This window comes from Poecile atricapillus, chromosome 12, assembly GCF_030490865.1.
Source record: "Poecile atricapillus isolate bPoeAtr1 chromosome 12, bPoeAtr1.hap1, whole genome shotgun sequence".
NCBI classification, from domain to species: Eukaryota; Metazoa; Chordata; class Aves; order Passeriformes; family Paridae; genus Poecile; species Poecile atricapillus.
In genome coordinates, this window is record NC_081260.1 from 3,652,214 (window position 1) to 3,676,404 (window position 24,191).

Consider the following 24,191-nt stretch of genomic DNA (forward strand, 5'->3'; position numbering starts at 1 on the left):
TCCAACCTGGCGAAGCTGCAATGAGCACACAAACCCCTGCTATTCCCCCCGCCCAAGCCACACTGCCAGTTAAATGTCATCTGTGATCTCTTTCTACAAAAGATATTACAAAACCCCCCTCCCCAGCCCCCCTCCCCAGAAAACATGCTTGCACGCACACATCCATGGACACACGTGTCCACACACACACACACACACACACACACACAGATGCTCCACACACGCACATTCACACAGGAAAAACAGCTTGCAAACTCCTGAAGGTGGAAAAAGGCATCTTGCAAATGTGCCTTGGTTTTGATAAGTTCCCTCCTCCCCCCCTTCCCATAAACCCCACGTTGCCCCTTCCCTCCCAAATAATTGCCTCGTCTTCCCCTCCCTTCCCAGCTCTTCCAAAATAAATATTCTTTTTATTTGTTGGTTTAAAAGATTCTTTTAGGCTTGTAAGCAAGAGAGAGGGAGAGAGAGAAAAAGAAAAGAAAAATCTCATAGCGTGAAAATGAAACCCCATCATCTCATGAAAGAATAAACATGAAGGGGTTAAGAGCAGTGACAGAAGAAAGATTTAAAAATATATAATAAGACTGAAAAGTGAAAGATGAAATTCAGTAGTGAAATGGAAGTGAGGCTAGAGCATTAGTGAGCACAGCCAAAGATAAACTATCACCCCCACCAGTTTTTGACTCAATTTCTTTAAATCTCCCCCCTCTTTTTTTTTTTAACTTTTCTTGGTTTTGGGGTTTTTTTGTGTGTTTTTTCTTTTTTTTCTGTCTTTTTTTCTTTTTTTTTTTTCCTTTCTTTTTTTTTTTGTTTTTGTTGGTTTTGTTGGTTTTTGTTTTTGTTTTTGTTTTTTTACAATGGTTTAAGTCCTTCAGCAGGAAACCAAAATCAAGACAAACACATCCCTCCCTGAAACCAAACCCCCTCCCGTACCTTTCTCTCCCTTACCCCACCCCACACTCCGTGGTTCTACATGTGCTGAAAAGAGAAGAGTAAGCTTAGAATAAATCTAATGAACCATAAATGACAATGATAAGTAAAGAGTAAAACCCAAACCCAAAAGACCACAACACTCCTGTGTTGTCATTGTCTGAGTGTCCCTATTATCTCTCTCGGCGGCCGCAGGCATCAATTTACATAGTACAACCAGTAAACAAGGTTGAAGAATCCAAAAGTGATTGGAAAAATGATCCGTGACCACTTGTCAATGGTGCTGACGTCTGTCAGGTCTGGGATTTTGAGCTTCAGCTTGGACGACCGCCGGCGCAGGCGGCAGTTGGCGCGGTTGCGGGCGGCGGCGGCGTGGTGGGTCAGCGGGACGTGGCGGTCCAGGGTGGGGTGGTGGCCAAAGCCATCCCGAGAGGCCAGCGGCTTGCGGAACTGGATTCCTGAGCCTTCGAAGGACATGACAGAGTTTCGAGAGTCGCCCACGTTGCTCATAATGTCCGTGGCCAGCAGCTCGTTGTTCATCTCCAGCGTGCTGAGGAGGATGTTACCGTAAGGGTCAACCTGGAACGGGGAACACAGACACGGAGGTACTGGGGTGTCCTGTGCACCTTTAGGGGAGATTCTGAACGGATTTCTGGGTAACAATACTGTTGGAAATGGTAGAACTTATTAATTTTTAAAGTTACTTTAGTCATGGGTTGGTTTGCTTTTGCAGAAGGGGATGGAATTTGAGGATTCTCTTCAAAAGATTCTGTTCACTGAGGGTTTGAATCTCACTGGGTGGCACATCCATCAACAAAAAGAAGATTCCTAGACTCTGAGAGCTTAATATCTACAGGTTGGAGGTAGCCAGAAGATACAGAGGAGATAAAGAGGCATTAACAGATATTAAACCCTTGGCAGGTTTCCAGTCTGGGAAAAGATTGATAAGAGAGCCAAAGAATGAGGACCAAAAATAGCATTGATGGTGAAGGAATCAATAACCAATAGGAGATCAAATATTAAGAATTGTGTAATGCAGAACCAATGAATAAGAATTTATTTTTTTTAATATATAAGTATGTGAAAACTCTGGTGAAGAATCACGTGTGGTTGGAATGATTTCCACTGCACACCCTGGCCAAAATAAAGTAATGCCTGACTCGTTAAAAGATGGTGTTGGAGTTTCTTTTCTTCCCCAGAGTTTGGTGACAATACCTCTGATGGGGTCATTTGTGAGCTCTGAACATGCTGCATTTGAGGGTTGTCCTCTGCTGCTGGGGTGCAAGGAGCAGCCACCTGTGCTTGCAGCAAATTTTTAGTGGGGGAAGTGTGATTCTGCCAACACAGGAGGATCAAAAGCCACAGAGGGACTTTTGGCTACACCTGCCCCATGCAAGAGGAGGGTTCTGATGAGACTGGATGAGGATGATCAAGGAGGAAAAATCGCCAGTAATCACCAGACAAGGGAAAACTGGGGTTCATCTCTCAGGATGAGCACAAAGGCTGCTCCGCAGCTCAGCCAGGGGAGAGCCTGAATTCTCCTGCCACAATGAAAAGAGAGGACAAACCTGCTCTCTCACCCTCTTCTCCTCGTAACGGTGGCGCTCGTTGTTGGCCTTGCTGATGCGCTCGCTCTGCTTCTTCTGCTGCCGGGGCCCCCGCCCGAAGAATATGTAATTGACAAAAGCGTATTCCAGGAGTGCCAGGAACACGAAGACGAAGCAGCCCATGAGATAAACATCAATAGCCTTGACGTAGGGGATCTTGGGGAGAGTCTCCCGCAGGTGGGTGTTGATGGTTGTCATGGTAAGCACCGTGGTGACCCCTGTGAGGAGAGGGCAGGTGCTGTGTTACCGATGTGGGATGGTTTCCTGAAATGCTGTGCTCAGCTCCCACATCCCTCCTTCCAGCTGGACAGCCTCAGGAGGGATGGGAGCAGTGCAACTGGGGAGGAAACTGTCATTATTCTAAGCCCACATGCCCATTACAAATCACTGCAGAAAACAAACCAGCAGCAAACAGTTGGAGAAAGTGTCAAAGCTGAGCATCACCAGCATGATGGGGATCAGCATCCTTTGGACCCTATTTCTTTAAGTCCCCTGATTTTCCCTTTCCTCTCACTCTGGTAGGAAACATTCAGTTTTGCTCTGTCTTTTTTACCCTCTTCTCCTCCCTTTTTTCTCTTTTCATGATCTCATCAGGCTTCACAGTGTGTTACTGAATGCCTCAGCATCCTTGGCATGAGTTTATAAGCTGCTGTGTCTTTCTAATGCCATGAATTGGAGAAAGAGTGAAGAGATTTCCTCTTCATGGCACTCTCTTTTTTTTTGTCTGCCTCGTAGGCTTCTGTCCTTGACCCCATCAGTTCCCACCTTCCTCTCACCAGCTTTACCATTCATTACATCAATTATCACTTGTACACATTCCTCCCATGGTTGTCACACTCTCCTTTTTAGGCCTCCTCACATTTCTTGCATCTTAAATAAGCATTTTGTGAACACTTTTGTGCCCATCTACTCAGTTCCAACAGCCTGATTCACTATGATTACTCTCACAGCTTTAGTCCTCTTCTTCATCTTCTTCTCAGACTCTTCCCTTCTCTGGACTGTCAGAGTGGCCTCAGACCTGCCTCTCTGACAGTCTTCTGCCAGCTCCAAAAAGATGGCAATGAGCCTTCATACTCCTTTTGGGGGTGATAACTCTTCCTCCTCCACCTAGTCTTCTTCTCCTGCTTCTCTAGCTGTTCTCACTACCTTGCTGATCTTCTTTTCTCCTTTTTCCTCCTCATCTTTCTGTTGGCAGCTCTAATAATCTCCATGACCTTAATTTGCTCCTGTGGTTCCAGCCCCACCTCTACAGTGATGGCTCTCTGTGCACCCTCGACCTCTGCTTGTCCTGTTTCCCCTCCCTCACCCTCGCTGGGTCTTTGGTGTCATTCCTGGTAAAAGACTGAAAGAACTATTATCTTTCAGTTGGGTAAACAGAAGGGAGATATATTTATACACACAATATGGTCTATATTTAGGCAGTAGTCTAAATATACAGAAATCTTAGGCAAAGAAAGGGAGAATAGAATGTTCTCCATGTCTCCATTAAGAAGCAGACAAATTGAAATGGACACTTAGGGCAGAGGTAAAGAGGAGTTCTTTGACTGTGTGAGCAGGTAAATCTGGAGATAAAGTGGCCAGAGGAGGCTGTGGAGTTTCTTTTTTTGGAGCTTTTTATGGGTAAGTTAGGTCGAGAGCTGTCAGGAGTAGTTTAGGGAGAGCTATTGCAGTTCTGATCTTCTGATGTTTTTCTTCTGTCTTCTCCATTGAATCCAGATGTCAGCAGAAATTCAACAGCTGTGCATCTCACCTCCACCCTTCTGCTTCTGCTTTCACAGTGTCTGCCATGGTCTCTTTTTCTCCTCTCTCTGATTGCACTCCTGCAACTTACCCTTTCAATTTACCAAATTCTCCTTCTTCCCTCCCTGTCTCCCTGCTCCAGTCCCTCCAAGCAGGCAAAGCCAAATCACCTCTTTTACAGCTTTGGACAACCCACCCCTCCTCTGAGTCTTCTCAAACTCTTTCTCCTGGAGCTACTTGAAGCCTCCAAGCTTTGCTGTAAGACCCAGCCTCTACCTGAGCTGCACTGCCTCTCTGAGCCTTGTCCCACTCACAGATCCAACCCTGCTCCCTCCTTGCCTCTCCGATTGCCTCTGAACTTTCCCTCATGTCACACAGCCCCATTCTCATACGCCAGCCATCCCCCCTTTCTCCTGTTCCTCCTTCAAAACCCTCATCTGCCATCCACCCCCACTTCCCTTCTGTTGCTTAAAAGACCTCATTTTTTTCCCCTCTTAGAGGAAAACATTCCTATTTAGGGGAGCATGTGCCAAAGAAAAACTTGGACTTTAAGTGCTGTCCCACATTTATCTTGGCCATGAAGGTCTTCATCTGCAGTGAGTGCCTGTGTGGGGCCTGAACTATCAGAAAAAAACATGTAATGACCCTTCCTATATTTTTTTTTAATCTTTTAATCATTCCCATGCAACTTTTGGCTGTCCAGCCTCGGCATTAATCACCCAGCTGAGCACTCCTGGCACACCTGTTGACAAAGAAGTGCCCAGGTGTCTCTTCTCAAGAAAACCAGTGCAAACCAGAGCGGAGGAACTCATGGCAGGGTCTCACATGCCTGAGAATCAGTGACCATCTACATTTTTGTTTAGAGTTTAAACTCACACCCAGAAAATTTTTGGTAGCACTTTTACTGATTCAAATAAAACAGACTCCAGTTTGGGAAGTACTAATAAAAAAAAAAAAACAACAAAAAAATGTCACTCTTTTGATTGAAAAGGTAAAGTTTTTCTCAGAAAAGAAATTATGTCCCCTTGGGATGACAACTTTGACAGACTTGCTTAATTACTGCCTCATAAAGAAAAAGGATTTTCTTTATTACAGCTGATCTCCCACAAGAAAACACCTCCAAAATATAATATGAAAAGGTCCATACCCAGTGCCACTCGTGCAGCAGAAGCATCATAATTGATCCAGAAGGAGACCCAGGAGAGGATGGTGATGAGGATGGATGGCATGTAGGTCTGCAGGATGAAGTAACCAATGTTCCTCTTAATCCGGAAACTCAGGGATAAGCGCAGATACGAACCTGCCAATGAGACATTAGAGGAGGCTGTGGTTTGAGAGGAGGGCAAGCCTGTGTTTGTGCTAAAAGGTTAGGAATCGAAATTTTATTTGGAAAAAGTTCTCAAGAGGCAGGAATGATGAGAAATCTCCTGTTTCCTGTAGCTGGCTTTGCAGACTGGTCAAATTTTGCAAGGGGTCTATTCTGAATCTGCTCAGCTATCCCAGAGTATTAAGAAAAGAAACTCTACATAAGTCACATTATTATATCAGCCATCATGGGAGAATGGCTGATCAGTGCTGGAATTGCTGTTATGGTGCCAGCCAATATGATGGAAGCTTACACAGGAGATTTTAACCCTATATTTGGGTGCCACAAGATGATTTTCCAGTGTTTCATGTGCCAGCTCTGCCTCCAAACAGCAATGAAGACCTGAATCATATTTTTCCCATGCTGTTCTAAAAATGGGTTATGGTCAGACTGGGAAAATTCATATGCAAATAGAATAATATTAGTTAATCTGAAGGTCTCTTTTTTATTATTTTCAAGTTGTTGCAACTTCCTCCAAATCTTTTAGCAAACCTAATGAGGATAGTGAGAACAATTAGTACTTTTTACAGTCCTTCCACTGGAGCAGGCTAATTTTGACAGGGACAAAGCAGTGCCTCTTTCATTGCTGTGAGACGAAGTCCAAGTCATTCTTCCTCCCCACCTCTGTCCCTCAGGCAACACAGGAGCCTGAAACATGGGTCTAATCCTAGCTGGTAGCTAAAGTAACAAGAAAACAGCAATTTTAAATCATCAAGGTTGTAGACTGGGAAAAAAGAGGTGTTATTCTCTCACCACTATGTGCCACTTGTATGGCTTGAACACAACATTTCACCTACTCACATTATTTGAAATATTGAAACAATATTTCAGGGTCTTTTTGACAGGTGTGTGCTGTGTTTTGGCAGGGAACTCCACCTCAGACCAGCAACCAAAATCCAACCCCCTCCAACTTTCCAGCTGGCAGCATCTGAATCGTCCCAGGTATTCTCTCCAAGCCTTTTTATTGCCATGTACAGATGGGTTTGCATCATTTCATAGCCCACTTGCTTCTCAATGGATATATTTCCTCCTTCCTATTGCACCTACATTAGCTTTGAGACCCAGAGGTAAACCACATAAAAATCAGATGAAGGCTGAGAACCTTCTGAAGAGGTTCTGAGCTCAGTCATTATTTTGATTAAGAAACAGAAACAGCAAAGAAAATGGTCCTGAAAGTCTTTGAAGAGAAGCAGACAAAAAAAAAAAAAAAAAAAAAAAAAGCAAAGCTGGTGGGTGCAGAAGACCCTTTTTTTATAGAGGAACCCCAAGTTGAAACCTAGACCCCGAGTTAGTGCCCCAGCACCTGAATCAGATGGGTTCAGACCCACGGATCAGCAGCAGGTTGTTCCATGCACCCCTACAGCAGAGACTCACCAGTGGTGAAGACAACTTCCCTGCTGACCAGCCTCTGCTCGATGATGGTGAACTGGGGCAGCTCCAGCACCTCCATCCCTGTGACAGCAGAGTCGTTCCCTTGCCAGAAGAAGACAATGTCGTCCACTGTGTAGCCATCTGCAGGGAGCAAGGAGCACACAGGGAGAGCTAAGCTGACACGCTGGACCTGGTGATAGCTCCATTTGCACTAGGGTGATCTGGAAAAGGATCCAAAGGAAAGCCCACACCAAGCCTAGCCTCTCCCTGCTGGTGTATTTTCCTTCTTCAGCTGAGCTTGGCAATACAGTCCCCAGAAGAAGAGGGAAAATTGGCCAGAACTCTGAACTCTGGCTAGAATTCGGAAGAAAGAGGTGAGGCATGGCCCATCCAGCCTTGCCTTGCACTGTGTAATGTCCATGGCTGACATGACAGGCACCTGTGCACAAGAAGCCTCTGTAAAATGCACCAAACACAGTGTTTTGCTTTTTAAAAACTGCCTCCTCTTACCAGGAGGGGGAGACCACACAGTAGAGACTGGTGGGACTGGGTAAACAGGGAAGCTCAGTATTAAAATCCCAGAGAGGAGAAGATCTGAAAAGAAGTTTGAAGATCAGAGCACCTCCCTTTTCTAAGTCCTCTCAGTCAAAATTCAGATCCAAGAAGTGAACAGAGTCTCTGAGGCTGGGGGCTGCTTTTCCCAAGTGCTGGCTGAGAAGAGCAGTAATGAGAGCAGAGAGGAGAAGGAATCAGACTCAAATATTCATCCTTTACATTTCAGAGTAATGGGTTTGTTAACTCAGCCAAGGGTGCAGCTTCTTGTTTTAACCCCAAGCTGTACGTGCCAGACAGGGCTGTGTGGGCTGGAAATGTCACCCCCAAGCACTCTGGACACGTGGGGGATGAGGACCAGGGGATGACAGCATGAAACCCCTCACCCAGCAGTGCGATGTTCACAGCCCTGCCTTGGCCTTGTGGTGAGGATTCATCACAGCTTGCAAACCAGCAGTGCCTGTGTGTTTTGAAGCCCTTTAGCTGTTGCTGCACAAGGGTGGCCTCAGATTCCCAGTGAAGCTTCATGGGAGCTGTAGGATACGGCCAGGCTTTGGCACAGCCCAGGGCAAGGCTGCCTTTGGAGTGTGAGCCTCGCTGTGCCCACAGACAGCTCGTGGTCAGCGCCTGCACTGCAGCACAGCAGCCTGGCTTAGGCAGCCACCCTGGCAGCACTGGCAGCTCCCACACACCCAGGAGAGTGCCACCAGCACCGGGGCAGTGGTGGCATCAGGGCAATGAGGAGCTGTTGGATGTACCAGCGAGGAGAAATTCTTCTCTGGGGGCTAAGGGTTACCCCAGATCAGAGCTGAGCCTTTGAGGGCAGTGTCATCCTCAAGCTGCTGAGTGGACAAAGAGCTCAGCAGTCTGGTCTGATCTCACAGCTGACCCTGCTTTGAGCTGCAGGCTGGACTAGAGACACCCCGAGGTGTCTTCCCAAACAGAATTATTTGATGACTGTGCAGTCTCCAAGCCCACATCCTGCACTCTCAGTCATTACTGCGCTTATTACGGGTGCTAAAATGTAAACCCCATCTTCCAAATGCCATGCCACATCTGCTTCTGATGGAAATCAGCTAAGCCAGGGCTCCACCTCCTCCCCCAGCTGGCCTGTTCCTGCTCCCAGAGTGGCAAACCCTCACACCTTTGAGCCCACAGGGTTTCAGGACCCTCAGGTTATCCTCCTCACACACCAGCTCTGTGCACAGGACCTGCTGTTTGCATCACTCAGCCCCGGGACTGGAGCCAGCAGGAAACATCCAAGTCCCCCCCAGTCCTCCCGGTGGCTGATTCCAGCAGCTCCAGCACCCGCCCAGCTCAGAAACATCGTGTACGTTTTCACATCTGAATTCATCTGGCTCCCATGGTTGTTCCCAACTTCTCCAGGAGGTTCCCCAGCCCTTTCCCCCCAGTGTTCCCCCTCTGCAGAGGTGAACCCAGCCTGTAAACAATTCACCTCTCCTGCACTCAACAGACCAGACTGAGCTATTGAGGTTCCTCACTGCACAACATCTGCTCCAGCCCTTGAACCACTTTTCAGCATCTTTCCCCAACCTCTTCCTATTTCTCAACTTCCTCCCTAAATGCTGGAGCCCAAACAGAGGCAGAGCTGGTTTCCCCATCTCAGTGACATGTTCAGAGGCCAATCAGTTCTGAGCTCTGACTCATGGCTCCCCTGGTTTATATAACAGGGCTCTCTCCAGCCCTTTCTGCCAGAGCCACAGAGCCTCCGGCCGTGGTGCCGGGGCTGCCTTCCCTTCCTCACCTCCCCGTGCGGCTCCAGGCCCCTGGGCACGGCCTCAGTCCTGCACACAGGCACAGAGCTCTGCCGTGGGCTCTGCTCAAAGCCCTTCCGGATGGATTCCGATTGGGAAGGATTCAAATGCGCAGCGAGCGGAGCCCCGCACGCTGCTATCTTCATCATCCACAAATTTAACAGCAGTGACTTCAAATTTACTTCCTGATCAGCAATGAAAATGTCAAATTGCGGTAACTAATTTTAGGAGATCTCACAGTTAACTAGCTCTATTCCATTTATTCCATTTATTCCATTTATTCTATGACCTGCTGGTGTTGGGTACCAATTTTTGTATTTTTGGGTTTTTTTATTATGGCATTATGCAATATGAAATCAAGCATGTTTTTCATGAAGCCATTTTTAAGGAGTGTTTCTAAAGGGAAAGGTTGCTCTTTCTAAAAATAAATGCTTCGCTTTGATTTCTAGCTTTAAAGAGAAAACCAAATTTCCATTTTACTTCTAAAAAGTAAACGAACTTTCACAAAGACAAGTCATTTCCATCTGAAATATCGAAAAGTATTGATGTGACGTCTTAAAATGTCAGATTAGCAGCCTGTTTGCAGCATGCCTCATCAGGTTTTTGTTGGATCCTGGCACACAGGCAGGGGTATATGTGGTGAGGGTTATTTTTGGGGTGGAGGGATGGGATCAACAGGCAGTGCTTATCTCCTACAGGTAGGAGCCCTGAACTCCTGTGAGGCAGGGCACCACATCTGCCTTTTGCTGCTTCCCAAACCCAGCACCCCTGTCTCAGAAAAGGGCTTTTTCTCTGAGGTTTGGGTCGGTTTTGTTTTTTAAAGTACACTGGTTTTATAATCCAGCCCTAAAAGGACTGATGTTCCAGAGTCGTGTGGAGGCAAAGAAAATGGAGCCCTGCAGATTGCAAATGTGCAAGTGTGTTAAAGACAAAAGCTCTGAGGAAGGAAACAATTGGATCTCTTCATCTTGGCCTGGGTCTCAGGAATATCGTGAGGAAATGTAGCTTTGATGAACAAATTGGCTTGACATGACCCATTAAGAACAAAATCGCAACTGTGGGTAATTCTCTGCCTTCTGTTTCCTTGGTTCTACTGTAAACTGTTCCCAGACTGCTGGGGAGTGGCAGAAATGACATTGTGGCATTCGTGCCTGCAGCAGGACCTCATTTCCATCCCAGCTGGGTCCCAGGACCCAGCACGGGCGAGGGAGGGCAGCTGTGGGAGCTCCCCGATGGAAGGAGCAATTCCCAGATAATCGCCCGAGGCTCCATCGGGAGCTCTGCTGCTCTGGACCAGCCCTGGAGGCACACTGCAGCGCATTTTTATGAGAGAGAGCCGGACCTCCTCTGCCAGCACAGCAGAACAGGATTTCCATGGGAGCCCAGGGAACATCCAGGCAGGGATGAGGGCTCTGGTGCCACCTCCCGCACGGAGCGGAGCCAGGACGGCTTCCCAGGGCTTCCTAAGGCTAAGGGAGGCTTCCACCGCCCTCCTGGGACTGATTTTAATGCCCAGCCTGCTGCTAGAGCTCCGTTTTCCTGGGAATTTCCCCCATGGGTGAGGGAGCCTGGTGCTGTAGCATCCCTGGGAGGCATCCCCAGGATGCGGGTGGCATCAGGTGGCACCGCGTGGCCGGGGATGTGCCCGAGGCATACGCACAGCTCTCGATCTCCAGCGTGCAGTTCTGCTGGTCCAGCGGGTACCTCCGCAGGTCCATCATGCAGGCGGCCGTGGTGGTGATCCTGAAAAAAAAATTAAAAAAAAAAAATTAAAAAAAAATAAAATCTGTTGTGTCTGCTTTTTTCTCTTACCAAAAAAAAAAAAAAGAAAAAAAAAAAGAGAGAAATGAAAGGCAGAAGTGAAAGTCAGGCAGCATTTGGGGCCGCTGTTTCCCTGGAAACCAGGGAGATCGGGGTGGGAGGTGTGCAGGGCGGGGGGCTGATGCGGCTCACCCCCAATGGCACGGCACAAACCCTCCGTGACTCACGTCAGCAAGGCAGCATCTCTGGTAGCGGGGTGGGGAGGGATCTGTGCTCCTGCTCCGGCTCTCCCCGGAGAGAGACAAAGAGCCCGGGAGCAGAGCCGGAGAGCAGCTCCGGCTTGGGGGGAGAGGAGAGGCTGCCAGCGTGGGAGACGACAGACACCTGTCCGTGAGGCTGAGGATGGACCCATTCCATCACCCAGCAGTGACCTACTGCCAACCACATTATCACCCCCTTCTCTTGGAGTTACCCCAAACCCCCGTAACTACATCCCCATCCCCGTGCCCCTCCATCTCACCCGCTTTGGCACTGCCAAACCCAAAAAGCCAGAGCCCTCCGGCAGAGCCCTCCCGCTCACCGAGGCACTCGTGCGCAAATGATTGCGTGGCCATCAAGGACACACGGCGTGGGGGTGTGCATCCCCCAAAAACATAAATATGGGGAGGGGATGAGGGTGGCTGCTGCTTTGGGGGTGTTGGAGCACGGGGAGGACACCGAGCAGCGCAGTGCTCGTGCTGAGGTTCAGCTGAGGATGCCAGGAGGGGCTGTGTGTGCTACATGCCGCACAGGGAGGAATATTGTACACAAGTAATATTGTACATCTCTGGAATTGGGGGTTTTGGGGTGGGAGAGATGAGGGCATGAGAGGCAGGGACAGAGTTAACTGCCCAGTGTGGCAACACCACCCTGGAGTTAAGAGGCTGCCCCTATTTCTCAAATCTATTGCTCCCCTCAGCCTTTAATGCAGTCTTCTTCCCGTGCGATGGATGTGTGCAGAGTGCTGGAGAGGGGGGAGAGATTGCTGCATTCTCCCCCTATTTTTTCAATTAACCATCTGGAAGGCATTAATCAAGCTACACATTTTTTACTATGTAGGCATAACCAGTGAACTGTTAACTAGAAAGCTTTATCTTCTGAGCCCTGTGGCCTGGGAGAGGGAAAAAAGAGGGAAAAAGAGAAAAACAAGAATCAGGGAGGATGAGATGGCGAACCAGTGAAAGAGAAGGGAAAAAAAAAAAAAAAAAGAAAAAGCAAAAAACATCAATGGTAGAAAAAAGAGACCAGAAAGGGGGAGAATATGGGTGAAGCTGGACATAAAATTGGAAATGGGGAGGAGGGGGGGGGAAAGGTGGGAGGATAGAAGAAGGTGGAGGAAGGCTGCCCCAGTGGGGGTATCGGGGCAGGGGCTGTGGCAGGGCAGGCTGGCAGCCCCGCAGAGCTGCTGGCTCTTTAAGAAATCTCGTGTGCTAAATTTATCTTCTCTGCTGTCTGTGAAGTCTGTTTGTAGGAGATGAAGCCTTGAGGAGAGCCTTTGCCACTGCCTGCCGTGCTATAAATAGATCCGAAGAGACGAAGGGAATTTATATATATCCTCACTGGGTCTAGATACAACACTGCAACTGCCCTCTCTCTGAGCAGGGGGCCCAGGCGAGCTCTTAACCCTTTTATCTGTAATGCATTTGGGGTGGAGGAGAAAGCTCAAAGGGGGAGAAGGACAACAGGACAGGAACCACTTAAAAAATTACCACCAGGGCTTTGCCATCGTGTGCTTTTACAGCCTGGCAGTCCTGGGAGGGCAGCTGGAAACACAACGCCTGTCCCACCCTAATCCTGCCTCACTGGGGGAACTGGGCATTGTGGTGGTGGGGGCAAACAGAAAGGGGAGCTGCGACCTTGGCAGGAGAGCCCAAGGTGGGAGGTGCAGAGCCCACGGTGGCCGGTGCTGGGACCAGGAGTGGTGCACGGGGATGAATCATCCCCCTGTGCCGCACACGGCATCCTCTCTCCGGACTGTACCGCACCCCTGGGAAACCGCGGCCACAAACACGTTTCCCCTGTTCTCCCTAAAGTGTGAGATGCAAAAAAAAAATAAATAAAAAAATGTATTAAATGAAAATTTTCCAGCCCATTTGTGAAGCCCCTCGGGCTAAAACCTTTGCACAGTGTCCATCCCAAAATCGCAGCCTGCCTGGCTGGGTTGGCTGCAGAAAGGACATCCAGGCTCCTGCCTGCTCTGCTCAGAGAGGGACCCTCTCGCCAGGATTTGCTTATCACCTGCAGGGCCGCTTGGAAATGCAGAGCGTGACACAGTGAGATATGGCTACCACACTCCATGCACCAAACCCTGCTCACGCTGGCAGCTGGCATAAATCCACAGCCACTCCAATGATTTTTGCAAGATCACACCAATTTGTATCAGCAGAGATTTACATCAGGGCAGAATTTAGCCCTGTTGATTCAAAAGGAAGGGACAGGTAGGACAGAAAGGAGAAAAACAAGATTAAGAGGACATTCGTCCTCAAAAAGCCAGATAATTCCTTTCTTTCTGGTTAAAGGGGAGGTATATCCACACTGTGCAGCTCAGCATCCTCCAGAGACACCCCAGTTAGATGCAGACCCCAAACTCCAGGTGATCTGCCCATATAAAGCTGCTTGGGCAGGTAAAACTGGAACCATGTCAGGTTTTGTTGTGGTTTTCAAACCACCCACAGCTGTGCCAGGCTGTAGCCTCCTGCTTGTCCAGAGCACCGCAGGACCAGGTGTGGGGGCCCAAAGTGGAACAAGATTCAGGAGGCAGCTGGTCTGGGGCACCAGGCCCAGCTCAGGCCCTGCCTCTGGGCTTCCTAAACCCTGATTAACCAACCCAGCTTGGGATAAAGCAGGTGACATATCCCAGAGAGGATGGAGGTGTTCAATTCTTTAGACCTTTTGAAGTATCCTGGACATCAACTTCCCTTTGATAGACTCTGCTTGAAGGCTCAACATTCCCCTGCACCTAGAAGGGCCAAGGAGAGCTTTCTCCAGCTCCTTTTGGTGTACCAGGGCCAGGTGGGACTCATGGAGGAATGAGAGGCTTCGTGCACCTCTCCCTGTCAAAGGGGAGCATGAGCAAAACTCAGTCACCCCAGTGACCTTTTGGGGTTACAGCATGTGCCACCTCTGGTCTGGAAGGCCACAGCACCAACCTCTGCCTCATTCTTTCATGGATGTGGATGTATTAACCTTGATACACTCTGAGCTGTCATGTGAAGAGATGGGTTTGCTTGGCATGTGGGAGATGCATGGGGAGGACAGCAAGGGGGATGGATGGGGACAGTGACACTCCAGAGCTCCTGTCTCAACAGGGTCAAGAGAAAATCAAGGCGGAAGGAAAGTAAGAGGTGGAAAAATGAGGAGAGATGATGGCATGAGCACAGATAGCGGAGGAAGAAGTGGAGATGTCAGAAAGTAGAGCAGAGAGTGAGGGAAGAGAGGAGGATGATCAGGGAATGCACGGGGTAAAGCAGCCTGGAGAGGAAGAGCCGGAGGAGAAGGAGAGGTTAAAAGAGGGAAAGCAGAGGAGCGGATACTCACTCAGTGAGCAGGGAGATGAGGAGACAGGGAACAAACCATCATCCTGTAAACAGCTCTAGACAGAGCACACTGCCTCCAGAAGATGCGAGCACAGTGAAAGGGAGCAGGGAGCGCGGGGACCAGAGGGAATGCCAGGGAAGGATGCCACCTTCCCCGTGGCGTTAGCATGAGGCGCTGGCGCCCAGCCAGCCTGCATCTTCTCCCTCCCCCTCCTCCTCTCCTGCTTCTCTACCCACCTCCCTCCCCTTTTAAATTCAGAAATTTGTGTGGTGTGAAATTTCATCTGCTTTGACGGCGATTCACAGAGACACTGCCCGTGGAGGGGAGCGGCTCTCCCGCGCTGTGCGCTCAATGAAGCGTCCAGCACCCTCAACAGCGAGCCCGGCCACCACCACCAGCACCCTCCAGCTCCCCTTCCCTCCCTCCCTGCCCGCCCCACAGGCCTCTAGGGCAGCCCCTCACATTCATAACCTTTACAGCTCCTTCCCCACAAAGAAAGAGGTGTTCGTGCCCTTGCTCCTAATTGTTTCTGCTGAGGTCTGTAGGCAGTTGTGCCATTCAAGCAGCCAAGGCCTCGCTGCCCTGCTACTCCACTGCACAGCTGGCAGGAAAACACAGCTCATCTGGGGGAGACTCTGCTGTGGGGAGAGCACTGTGCATCTCACAAAAGGTAAAAGAAGAGAAAAGGAGCAAAGGGACACGGATGAGATGTTGAGCAGCTCGGGCAGGCTGATGGAGATCCCCTTCTCTTTCAGCATCAAGTGGATCAAGCAGAAGCCAAAGCAACGTGGATACCTCACTGTGGAGAGTGCCCTCATCCCCAGGAGAGGTAGAGATCTCCTCTAGAAAAACATCCATGGAGCTCTAAGCCACACAGGGCTAGTGATGGGTGTCTGATTGTTGCAATGGGGAAAGCTCTGCCCTCCTGAAGCTTGTATGGCCAAAGCAGATGCTGGCATGGGGAGGATGGTGCAACCTCGACTGCTGCTCTGCACCGAGCCTGGCAGCAGCAGAGCACAGCCCCACCACAGCTGCAGCTCAAAAGGGAACACTCAGGTTGCTGCAAACCATCAGTTCTCCACAAATATTTCAGTTCTCTGACACGAACACCACCAGCCATTTCATTCCCCCTCTGATCCTCCTCATCACTGTTTACTTATTAATGGCTTCTTCTGTCTTACTTAGAATGATTATGTAAGTGCACAGGCATAGAGCAGCACAGAGCTCCAAGCTGCCATTAAACCCTGCTGCAGTCCAGGGTCTCCTTTCCACCTCCTCCTTACCCTGGTGCTGGCCACCTTCAGGGGAGCTCCCGTTCAGCTCCTGCCCCAGCCACATCTCCCTCTGCTGTGGGCTCTGAAAGCCTTCAGCCACCCACTCATCCTCTGCCTCATCTCCAGCGTGTTGGGGGAGCCAAGTTCACCAGCCACAAGTGTAAGGGGTAAAAGTACTTCCCCAAAACGTGTTCTGACTGCAAAAGGAGCAAGTCCAGGCTTTCTAAGGAGGATTGAGTGGGAGAGAGGAGAAGATCATTACCTTTGAGCCATTCCTAAAGTGACTGGAGAGCTTTCCCCTTAATGCTCATCCTCACAAAATAAACTTCTGCATCATGACTGTGTCTCTCCCAGCAAATTAAAAATGCCTGGCACTGGATTCTGAGGAAATTGGAACAGCCTTGGTCTACACTTCAATTTTCACCCCACAGGAAAGGGTCTGGCTTCATGCAGAAAGCCTGTTGGGAATGGTCACCAGCCTCTGCTGGACTCTGGGGATGCCCAAGGGGCTGTTCATGGACACAGAGCAAAGCCAGGAAACAAACTGACTCTGGAGGACACTGCTGCTCAGTGTCCAGGAATGTCCCCTGACACCGTTGGCTTGGAAAGGATGCTGACTAAAACCCAGTATGGAGAGGAACAGCACAAATCCTCCCCACCACTGCTTTTCTAATGCCAGGAGAGACACAGCCAGCAGGCCCCTCACCCTATTTCCCAGTTCTGGATGAAGTGCCACGTTGCAGGGGCTAACACAAACACTCTCACAGCCAAAGACAAACATTTAAATCGCTGGTTGCAGCTTTCTGGGTTCCAGATCTCCCGGGAAGCTGAAGATGCTCCCATCCCCTCGGGATGCAGACTCCCAAAGCTCACGGCAGTTTGCAGCAATAAGGAGAAGGGATGGGAGCTCAGGTTCTGCAGGACTTAGGCTCGCCCCATGGGGCAAGTTAGACTCCTACGGGAATTCTGGTGACTAAGAGTAGAAAGAGAGGAAAAATTACTGTTTTGCTAAACATGGGAATAAAACCAAACCCGAGTTCTTATTCTGTACGTTCTCAAAGTCAGTCATAAAAACATGCTGGCAAATGTCACCTTCTGCCTGGCAGTAAGCACAAACTTCCAAGGGCCTGGAGGGATTTATAAACCCGTGGTGAATTTTGCCATTCTTTTAACACAGTCTGATCTTTGCAAACTCCTGGAGGTCATGATTGAACCAAGAGCAAGGCAAGGATATGGAACATTTTCCCCTTGTGTCTGTTTGCCTAAAACTGACTCCACAAGCCTTGGCACAATCCTTCTAAGGTCACTCTGTTTCCAAAAGCATCTGTACTTGCCTAGGCATCCTTTGATAAATCACAGTGTGCGCTGCACTCAGATGGGAGAGGAAAAGGAGGCTTTTCTAAGCTAGTACTCAGGGTACCACTCATCTTAACCAACCATTTTTCCACCCTGGGAAAGTGCAAAGCTGAGCTGCCTTGACTGCAAGGTTTTGTTTTTCTGCCCCTTTATTCCATCCCAAATGCACCGTGCATTTGGCCAGCTGCACTGGGGGGAAAGAGAGTGGTGGAACACCTCTAAAAAGGTTCTTTTCTTACAGTTGTTTCAGGTATCAGTGGCTTGCACTTAACAGAGGTGTCTCCCTTCAAGAGCATCAGGCTGGCACAAGTTGCAATAATTACTAAAATAATCAAATTAATTAATAAAACAGCACAACTTAAGCCTGTGGGAGGTGGCAAAGCCCAGGGACAGGCTGAAGAGTGGTGGCTGGGACAGGGTATGCAGGAAGAAAAGGAGGTGCTGCCAGGGTGAGCTGGGGGTTCAGGGCACACTCAGGACTCAGGATGCTCCCTGGCCTCTGTTTCTGGAACTCAGACTCATAAGAGATGTAGCACAGGCAGCAATTCCAGCCAGGATGGTGCTTGCCTTTGTTCTTGCAATGTTAAGGGTGGAGGAGCAGCTCTGGCTTTGCTGCTCTGTCCTGTCCTAGTGAGCCCCAATTTCTTCCACAGCTTCTAAGATTATTAAGAAATTTCATATTGGTAAACTTTCTTCAAGTGTTTCCTGTTAAATCCATCATCCAAGCCCTAGGAGACAAAAATGCAGGAGAAGATCTATCCTTAACCTCAACAGGGGAGATGAGCTCTTAATTAAAGCCTGATTTCCCCTCACCCACCTGATGAACTCTTCTCCAACCTCCACATCTTTGTGCTAAGGAGCTGGCCCAAGGCAGAGCCCGGGGGTGGGAGCAGGACAGAGCTTCAGGACCAGCTCCAGGGGGGTGGATGGATGGGTTTGAGTCCCACTTTTTGCACCCCAGCTGCCACGGGGGAGATTTCTGTTGCCTTTGCCTAACCTGCAGAGGGAGCAGGCAGAGCTCCCAGAGGCAGGGTAGAGCCTGAATCATCTGTCACATTTCCAGAGAAACCTCTCTCAGGGAGAAAAAGGGAAACAGAAATAGTGGATTTCTTCCCTGCTGGCCTGTGAGATGGGAGAAGAAAATTGCTCAGTGGTCTCAGTACAGAAAAAAACTCCTCAGTGTTAAAAACTCCTGTCTTAACCCATCAGGCCAGATTCTCTGCAGAAAATCAACGAACACCCGTGGAGAAAACAAGAATGTGGCTGCAGACAGCAGCTCCAAGTGAGACAGGAGCAGAAGAAACCTTTTTATTGTCTGGACAGCTAAATAACCCCAGGCTGGGGCCTGGGGAATGCAACACTGCCAGGGCTAGATCCTGATCGAGGGGTGGGTTGGGGATGGGGGCTGTGGAGAAGCCCCCAGGAGGAGCCCCAGCCATGGGGAACAGGCAGGGGTGGCACAGGGGGCTCTGACAGCGTCCCCAAGGCTGGATGGGCCATCAGGTGAGATGTTTGACATCACCCTGGGCTGCTCCACAGTTCCAGGTGAGCCAGAAGGGAGGTCCTGGCTGCTGCCTTGCCCAGCAGTGAGGTCACAGTCCCCAGATGGGTCAGCAGTGAGAGGGCTGGTGTCCCCCAGGGGCAGCTGACTGGTGAGAAGCCACCATGGAGAGCAGAAATGAAGTGCTACCAAGGCAGATACACCCAGCATCTCTCAGCCTAAACCCACAAATTCTGAGGTGTTTGAAGCGTGGCGATTCTCTCCCTCTTGCTTTAAGGGATTTTTTCCCACTGATGAGAGGGTTCTGCCTCCCCAGGAGAGCATTCCCTGGGCACGGAGCCCCACGGTGCCTCGGCACCTCTGCATGCTCCTGAACTGACTCATCCCTCAAACACACCTCGTTACATCACCAGGGCCAGGAATAAAACCCCCACCTCACACATGTTCCCCACCACCACCCCCACCTTCGCAGGAGGAGATCCCTCCTTCCCTCCACACAGGATTTAGCCTCCACCACCCAATTCCTCTGCAGTTTTCCAGTTGCTCAGTTTACACTGCCTGGGCTCCTCGCCAGCCAGGCATGGTCCACGCTGCTCCCTGCCTGCTTCCCAACATCCCAGATTCCCCACGAGCCCAGGGACGCAGCCTGGCCTCCTCAAATCACCTGTTTTGCAAGAAATCCAGTTCTGCCTCTAATTAGAATGAAACCAAACGGCTTCAAGATTTCCCTGAGGGATGTTTTAAAGCTGGTTTCAAATACGATTCCCCAATTACCATACGAGAATTTCAGCATTGTTACAGTGGTTGCTATTTTTAGGTCTCTGAAAACAGACAGCAAAATGCTGGTGACATCAGCACTTGACAAGTGTCGACTTGTTTCACTACCAAATGGATGCTGCATGGTCTGGGGAAGGAAATGAAAATCCCAGACCAATGTATAGCTTGAATGTGTGATAATGTAGAGCTTATTGAACATTGGGGCAGGGCTCCAGACAGTGTCTGGAGGTCCAGAGAAAGCCTTGGTAATTCTGTTACTCAAACATCAATAGTGGTTGTAAAGCAGCTTGAAAGAGTGAGGGAAATATCGACCTAAGTGAAACATCAACATTCTCTGACATGGTTTTTCTTAAATGAAAAAAATCTCTCCCTCTTTTTTTGTTTAAAATTTGATGGAACTGATGCAATTTCTGACCAAAAAAAAAAAAAAAAAAAAAAAGGCATTAGATAGAAAAATACATTAAATTCAGCCAGTGCCATCCAGCTTTTCCTCACTGTTTTATCCACCTCCCTCCAGCACCCAGCAGCTTTGTCTTTGTGGGTAGCACCTTCAAGCCTCCCTTTCTGTTGCAGAATTTCCACATCATTTCAGCTCTCCCCTGTTCACCCCATGGGTGATCATCCCTCCTGTGCTCCACAGGCTCTTCTCACTCCAGCAAAGGTGTTCAGGGGCCAGGCCAGGTTGCACCTCCTGCATCCTCCCATCCCTGTCGGTGCTTGCAGAGCTGGGAGTGCCCTCTGGGCTGGCTCAGGGCTCTATTTGCCCTTTGGGATTTGTGCCATCTGGTAACTGGTTGGGGAAAGGGGTTGGGAGCACCAGTCCTGCATCCCAGCATCACTGCTGCTGTTTATTCATTCCTTTTGTTGGAGACCTGGCAACCGGCTTTTAATCTGAGCCCGGTGGGAATTAATTTTGGAGTAAGCTTTTGTATGGAACGCTTCCCTGAGATGGAGCTGCGTTGCACTCCCTTCAACCATCAATTTGCTAATTCCACCAAAAACAAGAAGAATGTGCTTTTCTGACACCCAGCTTTCACAGTGGATTACAGGGCTTCATTTACTCGTGCAAACAAATTATCTGGAGCCTGGTCTTGCTCTCACAGAAGTCAGAAACTACTCATGGCTTGGGCGTGCCTTAACTCGGACCCTGGGGTCTGGTGCAGGGATTGAGCCTGGTCCTGCTGGTCCTTGGAACACTTGCTGAAGGCAGAGGCCTGCCAGGATGTCATCCTTCCCTGCTCTCTGACATCAGAGCCTGCTGGAAAAAAAAAATGACTGTTGTGCCACAAATAGCATGATTGAGTCACTTTGCTACAGGATCAGCTCCGAGGAGGGGGAAGCGACTGGCGAGAAGGTGGCGGGAGGGGAGCAGGGGTGTGGGATCTCGCTGTGGGGAAAACAGGCAAACAAAGGAAAAGGAGCAGGTATTGCCTCCTTTGGCCTTCTGCCATCAGGGTGGCTCCATTTCATAAATTCCTGCACAAAATGCAAGACAAGAACAGGCTCCAGAACATGGGGTGGACTTGCACTTCCCCTCCTATCGGCAGGGCAAGCCTGGATGAGCATTTACAGAGAGGAGAGGAACACGGGGGAATATTCAGGGACTGTTTTCTTGCTTGCTTACACCTGCTGTGTGTTTTTGAGTAGGATCATGGTTATCTGCACCTGGAAAAAACTGGACCTAGTACTCCTGTCTTCAGCAAAATTGCAGGTCCAGCAGTCAGTATAGAAGGCAGCCCTAAAGAAATCCTTTTCCTACCACTGTGAGCAAAGCTGGAGGGACTTCAAACATTCAGGGCACCTGGCTTGTACCCTCAGCACTTTCAGCAAGCCATCCTGACCTGAGGAACAGCTGGGGAGCAGGAGCTGCCATCGCTCAGAGCTTCACTTTTGCAATTGCCATTTTCTCCAGGGGCAAGGGAGCAGCTTCCAGGAAAACCAGCCAAAAGTTAAACCAACACAGGCGGCTCTTACTGAGGCCCTGGAAATAGTGGGCAAACAACTGTCATTTTCTTTCATTTAGCCTGGCTGCAATTTTCCTCTTCTCTCCTGTTTGCACAGGTCATTCCAGAGAGCTGGAATGGCAGGGGAAGGGAAGGGGAAGTGCATGAGGAGCTGGCACAGTGTCCCAGCCCCAGCCAGCAAACCGTCCAAGGACTTCCACTGCCTGTTACCCGTGCTGCTGGCTTCACACTGCTCGTTCTTCGAGCTGACTAAATGGCAGCTGATAAAAATACACCAGCACTTGAACTTGTGCTGTGCAGGTGTGTGCAGAGATTGCCCACCAGCCTGGGGGAGGCAGCTCTGCGCTCAGGTGGGCTGAGCAGCAGCAAAGAGCAGCCTGAGCTCAGCAGCGCTCTTTGCCCCCTCCTTCCTGAATTTATACTCCTACCTGCCCCCAAGTGAAAACACCTTCTTGCCTGGCCTTCACTCCTGTTTTAACACAGTGAGAAAAGCTGGGGGAGTCAGCTGTGGGACTGCTGCAGTCTTGCTGGTGGGTCAGTAAAGCCAGCTCGGGGCTCTCTGACAGTTCCAGCCAAACATCCCTGGCCCGAGGGAGAGAGAGATGGGTATCCCGGGAAGGGAGAGGCACAACAGGGTCACAAACCTGGCTTTGTTGCACCTTTTGCAGTCTCTGGGTCTGGAGCAGAAGGCATTCATTAATTGAAGGGAAAAACCAGCACAGACATGACCCCAGGGACCCCGGGCTGTCCCCCAGCCCCAGCAGTGGCTGCTGCTCCTTTGGCTTCCCAGGGCTCTGCTGCAGGGAGAGCACAGGGCACAGCCACCCATGGCAGGATGATGTTCTGGGCAGCCTCCTGCTCTGCCATGTCAGCCCTAGCCTCCCCAAAACAGCCCTGCCACTCAGAGAGGGGCAAAATGATCCTGCAGCTTTGCCACAGTACAGGACACAGCACAAGAGCTGATACAATAAATGGGAAGGGTGAGTGTTACCCTCTCTCCTCCCCCTTTGCTGCACTGGGACATAAACCCAGAGATGCTATCACAAATATTTATGGAGGCAGGTCAAAAGAGCCAGCTGGGAATTTTGGTAATTGAAAAAAACCAAAAACTTAGCACAAAAATAAAAAACCCTCAACAAAAAAAAACAACAACCAAAAAACCCCCAAACAACAACAACAACAAAATACCAGGAATAAAGTGGACAAATACAGGGTTGGAAAAATTGTTTCCTGCATTTCAGCTACAGCATCCTGCAGCTGTAAATTTGTCTTTTCACCCTCTGTTTCTCCATTAAACTTTATTACCTACCCTGGCCCCTTCACATACTCAGATAACAGAGTAAGACAAACCTTTTCTCCCTCCACTTCACACAAGCACAGCAATTCCAAAGGCCTTGGACTTGCCTATGTCAATTTGTTCCAGACACCACAAAAAGTGGTCCTCACTGAGGACCATTCTCCTACCAGATATCAATTTTCATGCCTCAATCTTCAGAATTGTCCCAGTAAACAGACATTTTTTTCAACCGTACACAAACCTATCTTGAACACAAAAAAAATGACTGAAGTGGTTTGACTAAAAGGTTACAGAAATTTAGCCTAGGATACCACAGTAACAAAGGCTCATCTCCATAGCCCAAACTTGCAGAAAATTATAAGCAACTGAAAATGAGTGTTTCAAATGGAAGTGTTATGCAACATGAATGACAGTGACCTGAAACGCCCAGAGCAGACTATTCCCCTCTCCAACATCCATCTTTAGCAGCACAGGAAATGTTGGAGGCCTGAAAGAAACAGCCATTTCCAGCTTGGAGAAAGAACAGAGACACAAAACCATGTAGCACTTGAGTATCTTTTTGGGCCCTTGCCTTACCAGAATATTTTTGGAAACGGGAGAAGTTGAAATGAGGTGTCGTTTTCCACAGCAACCCTTACAGCAAAGCCTCGGACTCACCTCAGGCCGTACAGGACGGTCCCGTCAGGATGGAGCCGAATCATGCGGTTCTTCACTGTCACCCCGTGCAGGAAGGACTTCTTGTCGTTCAGGAAATAGGTGTCAGGCAGCCAGAGCTGGTCAGCCACCCGGTTGTCCAGGGTCAGGTTGAGAGGAAGGTCGTTGTAGGCCAGGCGTTTGTCCCGCCAGCTCTGCTGGAAGTACATGGTGATGGTGTAATCCTGGGAGAGAAACGGGCACACGTCAGCCTGGGGCCACTGCCGACACCTCTCCTAATTCCTTGGCACCTGAGTGTTTGAGTCCACACCTCCAACACTTTTTGTTTTGTTTTGGTTTGGTTTTGTTTTTTGTTGGGTTCGTTTTCTTTTGGTTGTTTTTTTTTTTTTTTGAGGGGTGTGTGCTGGGATTTGTTCTGTGAGAATGGGAGCAAGCCTGAGTTTTGGGGGCAAAACACCATTATGTGACTCCAGCCAAGCAAAACTGCATCCCACTCCTGCTGAGAGCCTCTCTGCACCACCAGGAGCAGTTCAGGCTACAGGAGCACCAAAGGGTGTCAACCAACAGCAGCTACCCAGCAAAGACTTCCAGGGTTGTTCTCCCCCTTGCCCCACATAAAGGTCACAAGAATGCCATCCACTCCCATCCAGGGTAGTTGGGGAAAGGCAGTTTTGTTTTCAGCAGAAGCTG

The 24,191-nt window shown here is 49.5% G+C and overlaps 1 protein-coding gene across 2 annotated transcripts in view; it reads right to left on the bottom strand.

The window, feature by feature from the left end:
* Positions 1-993: 993 nt before the first annotated feature.
* LOC131583584 (gamma-aminobutyric acid receptor subunit beta-4) overlaps positions 994-24,191 on the bottom strand; it is a 70,831-nt gene continuing 47,633 nt past the window's right edge. The window contains exons 4-9 of one of the 2 annotated variants that reach the window (XM_058847871.1): positions 23,505-23,725; positions 11,002-11,084; positions 7,018-7,155; positions 5,425-5,577; positions 2,499-2,755; positions 994-1,509 (exon numbers count right to left, since the gene is read on the bottom strand). In XM_058847871.1, coding sequence (XP_058703854.1) covers positions 1,129-1,509; positions 2,499-2,755; positions 5,425-5,577; positions 7,018-7,155; positions 11,002-11,084; positions 23,505-23,725 — 1,233 coding nt within the window. In that variant the 3' untranslated portion in view covers positions 994-1,128. The remainder of the gene's footprint in view (positions 1,510-2,498; positions 2,756-5,424; positions 5,578-7,017; positions 7,156-11,001; positions 11,085-23,504; positions 23,726-24,191) is intronic. The other variant, XM_058847872.1, reaches the window with a different exon arrangement.